General features: G+C 46.0%; 1 protein-coding gene across 1 annotated transcript; it reads left to right on the forward strand.

Annotated features, from left to right (window-relative positions):
* Window positions 1-478: 478 nt before the first annotated feature.
* Window positions 479-2,519, forward strand: LOC306966945 (uncharacterized protein). The gene is made up of 2 exons (XM_079561806.1): window positions 479-1,067; window positions 2,271-2,519. Exons 1-2 carry the CDS (start codon window positions 528-530, stop codon window positions 2,349-2,351), a joined length of 621 nt encoding a protein of 206 aa, XP_079417932.1. The 5' UTR covers window positions 479-527; the 3' UTR covers window positions 2,352-2,519.
* Window positions 2,520-2,814: the final 295 nt, after the last annotated feature.

Raw genomic sequence — 2,814 nt, forward strand, 5'->3', positions numbered from 1 at the left:
GATAAATACACAGCTAAAATAAAAAAAGACACTTAGGCCTATGTGTTGGTGCAAGTTTGCGTCATACTGTCATGACTGAAAACGTATGCACTGAGGACTCCCCGTGGTCGCTTTGTGAACTGCAATGTAAAACTTGACTGTTACCCGAAACGGATATTTACGCACAGATCGAGTTGTCATTAAAGTTCGTCGTTAAAGCTCAAAGTATAAAGCCACGCGCTGACATGACGATCACAATCACAAACCCGTGATGCGGTGTCTACAAGTGCGTAACTAACTGAGCGGTCTTAGTTTCGCCCCAGTTTTGTCCGTTACGCACTGGCTGCAGACGCGTCTGAACTGCGGCTCGTGTCTGACATTTAACACCAAGGACCCACCCACGAAACCGGGCGCGGGGCAAATATGGCTTGGACCCCTCCTCGTGACCCCCCCTCCCCTGCGCGCACGAGTACCCCGTCAGTCGAGTCAGCCCCTCGCCCCTCCGCAGTACCAGCAGCGGTGCCAAACTCCGCCGTTCTCCGGACACTATGGCCTCCACCCCCTCGGCCTCGGCTCTGACCGCGGTGCTCCGCTGTCGGGGCAACATCTGGACGGCTCCGAGCGCGCGCCTGACCGGGAGCACAGCACGTGACCTCCCGGTGAAGACAGCCTCGCTGTGGGAGGCTTTTACGCACGGAGAGCGGGTCGTCCTGGGGTGCCTGGCTTTGTCCTGTAACGTCCCGTGGAACAAGAGAAAAGCTGAAAAAGCGCGTCACGATGCTTTACAAGCCGCACACGCGCAAACCCAAGGACACGCGCGTGAACCAACTTCTGTGTGCACGCGCCCCTCGCTTTGTGCGTCTCGCGCCAAAGTGGTGTTTGTTTGTGAAACACGCGCGCCCTCGCTGTCCGCGTGTCCGGGGGGATTGGACACAGCTGAGCAGAAGCTGTGGGTCAGCGTGACGGGCGCGTGCGTGTCTCTTGCCTCTCTCGTGTCGCACTTTGTGTTGGGCAGACTCCTGCTGATGATTAGGCCTGGCACGGATCAGCAGGACGAGTGTTCCATAGGCCACAGAGAAGACCCGCAGGTGAGAGACTCAGGATTGTGCAATTTAATGACAGAAAAAAAACTTTACCTTTTTAGCCAGTTAAAAAAAGACACTGTCTTGATCAATTCATTCAGCAAGAGAAGCCAAAACATGAACTCAAATAAGAGTAACATCACCTTTATATAGTTTTACTCGAGTGGGAATAAAAAAGTAGATATCCAAATAGTTACTCAAGACTACTATTTTAGCATAAAAGTCTGATTTAACTTTTCCTGTTAGTGACAGGGCAGAAAAAACATTAAATTATATTTACAAAGAAAGTGTTGATCTAAGAAACAATTCTCAACCCAATTAAGGTTACATTTCTTACACATGAAGCTTTTGTCCTTCACAGATTTACTCACGGTGACGAGACAAATCACACTTTTTAACCCAAATAAGAGTATTACTTCAAAATAATGCTCAGTGGTTAGAGCCTACTATTAGTGCTGCACAAAATATAGCATCGCAATCTTAGATGATGCAATAGTGTCAGCTCTTTCAGTGGCAGACTGAGACCCCCAGTGCAAGAGGGAGCGCTACTGCAGGGCCTTCATCCCCGCTGCTGTCAGGCTGTACAACAAGACTGTAAAGTAACTTGTGCAGTAATAATTTTGCACAACTACATGCAATAATCTCTGTATCTGCGTCACTTTATCTGCGTCATTTTATCAACCACTTGCACTTTGACTGTAAACCTGCACTAATACTGACATTTCTTGTTATGGTCTAATTATTATTATTGTTTTTTTTACTGTTTATACTTTGTGCACCCTTAAAGTTTGTGGTAGTCATTGTATATAAAGATACCTCTTCTTACTATTTAATCTTTAGCACATTTCCTGTCTATTCTGGGTACCACTAGACTAGATTGTAGGGCTGGGATGATCCACATTTGTCACGATCCGATACGTATCACGATATTCGGGGCCGATCCGATACGTATATTGCGATACAATAAGTAATTATGATTTGTAATATGTATGTTTACCTTAAAATATGTAAAAAGAAAACAGTCATTTGTCAAGTTTTTAAATATCGTGCAGCCCTCGTTGTTGTGTCCATGAGCAAGACACTCTATTTGTTGTGGAAGAAGGTGGAGCGCTCAGAGGGAGCCCCGTGACACAGGGAGAACCCCCCACTCTGCCGCCGCTCGATAACCTTATGACCTTGTGTCTGACCGCTCTCTGTTTGTTGTTGCAGACGCCCGGAGCAGCGGCGGACTCTTGCCCAGGCGGAGGCTCTGTCGACGGGGCGCGGGTCACACAGGACCGGCCCGACTGAGTTCAAAGCTCCACCAAAAACAAACTTTGGAGTATTTATTGACTTTTCAGGAACATCGTGTCTCCGACTTTACCCTGGAACATCACAGGGAAACAGCACTTTAAGGAATTCAGCCATGTTCTTTCTTGACTGACTACATATTTACTGCTCATTTGGTTTAGAAGTCCAAATAATAGACGTTTGTAGACAACAAACTCATTATTTCAGACCCTGCAGGTGACTCTTTTTTCCCTTTCAATTTTGCCGTTTTGGGCCAGATCCTTTAACATCCAAACTTTTACCAGAAAATAAATAATGACCTACTTTCCTCAATAAGGTGTTTATTATTGCATGAAGTCACAGGAAATAATAAATTCCAGGTTCATTTTCTCAAAAAAAGTATTGTGTCATAAAGTAGGCCAAAGGATTGTACAATGTTTTATTCCTAGCCTGATACATTGAGGTTTTAACATAAAAAGGAAAC

This window comes from Gobius niger (assembly GCF_951799975.1).
Source record: "Gobius niger genome assembly, chromosome: 8".
Lineage (NCBI taxonomy): Eukaryota > Metazoa > Chordata > Actinopteri > Gobiiformes > Gobiidae > Gobius > Gobius niger.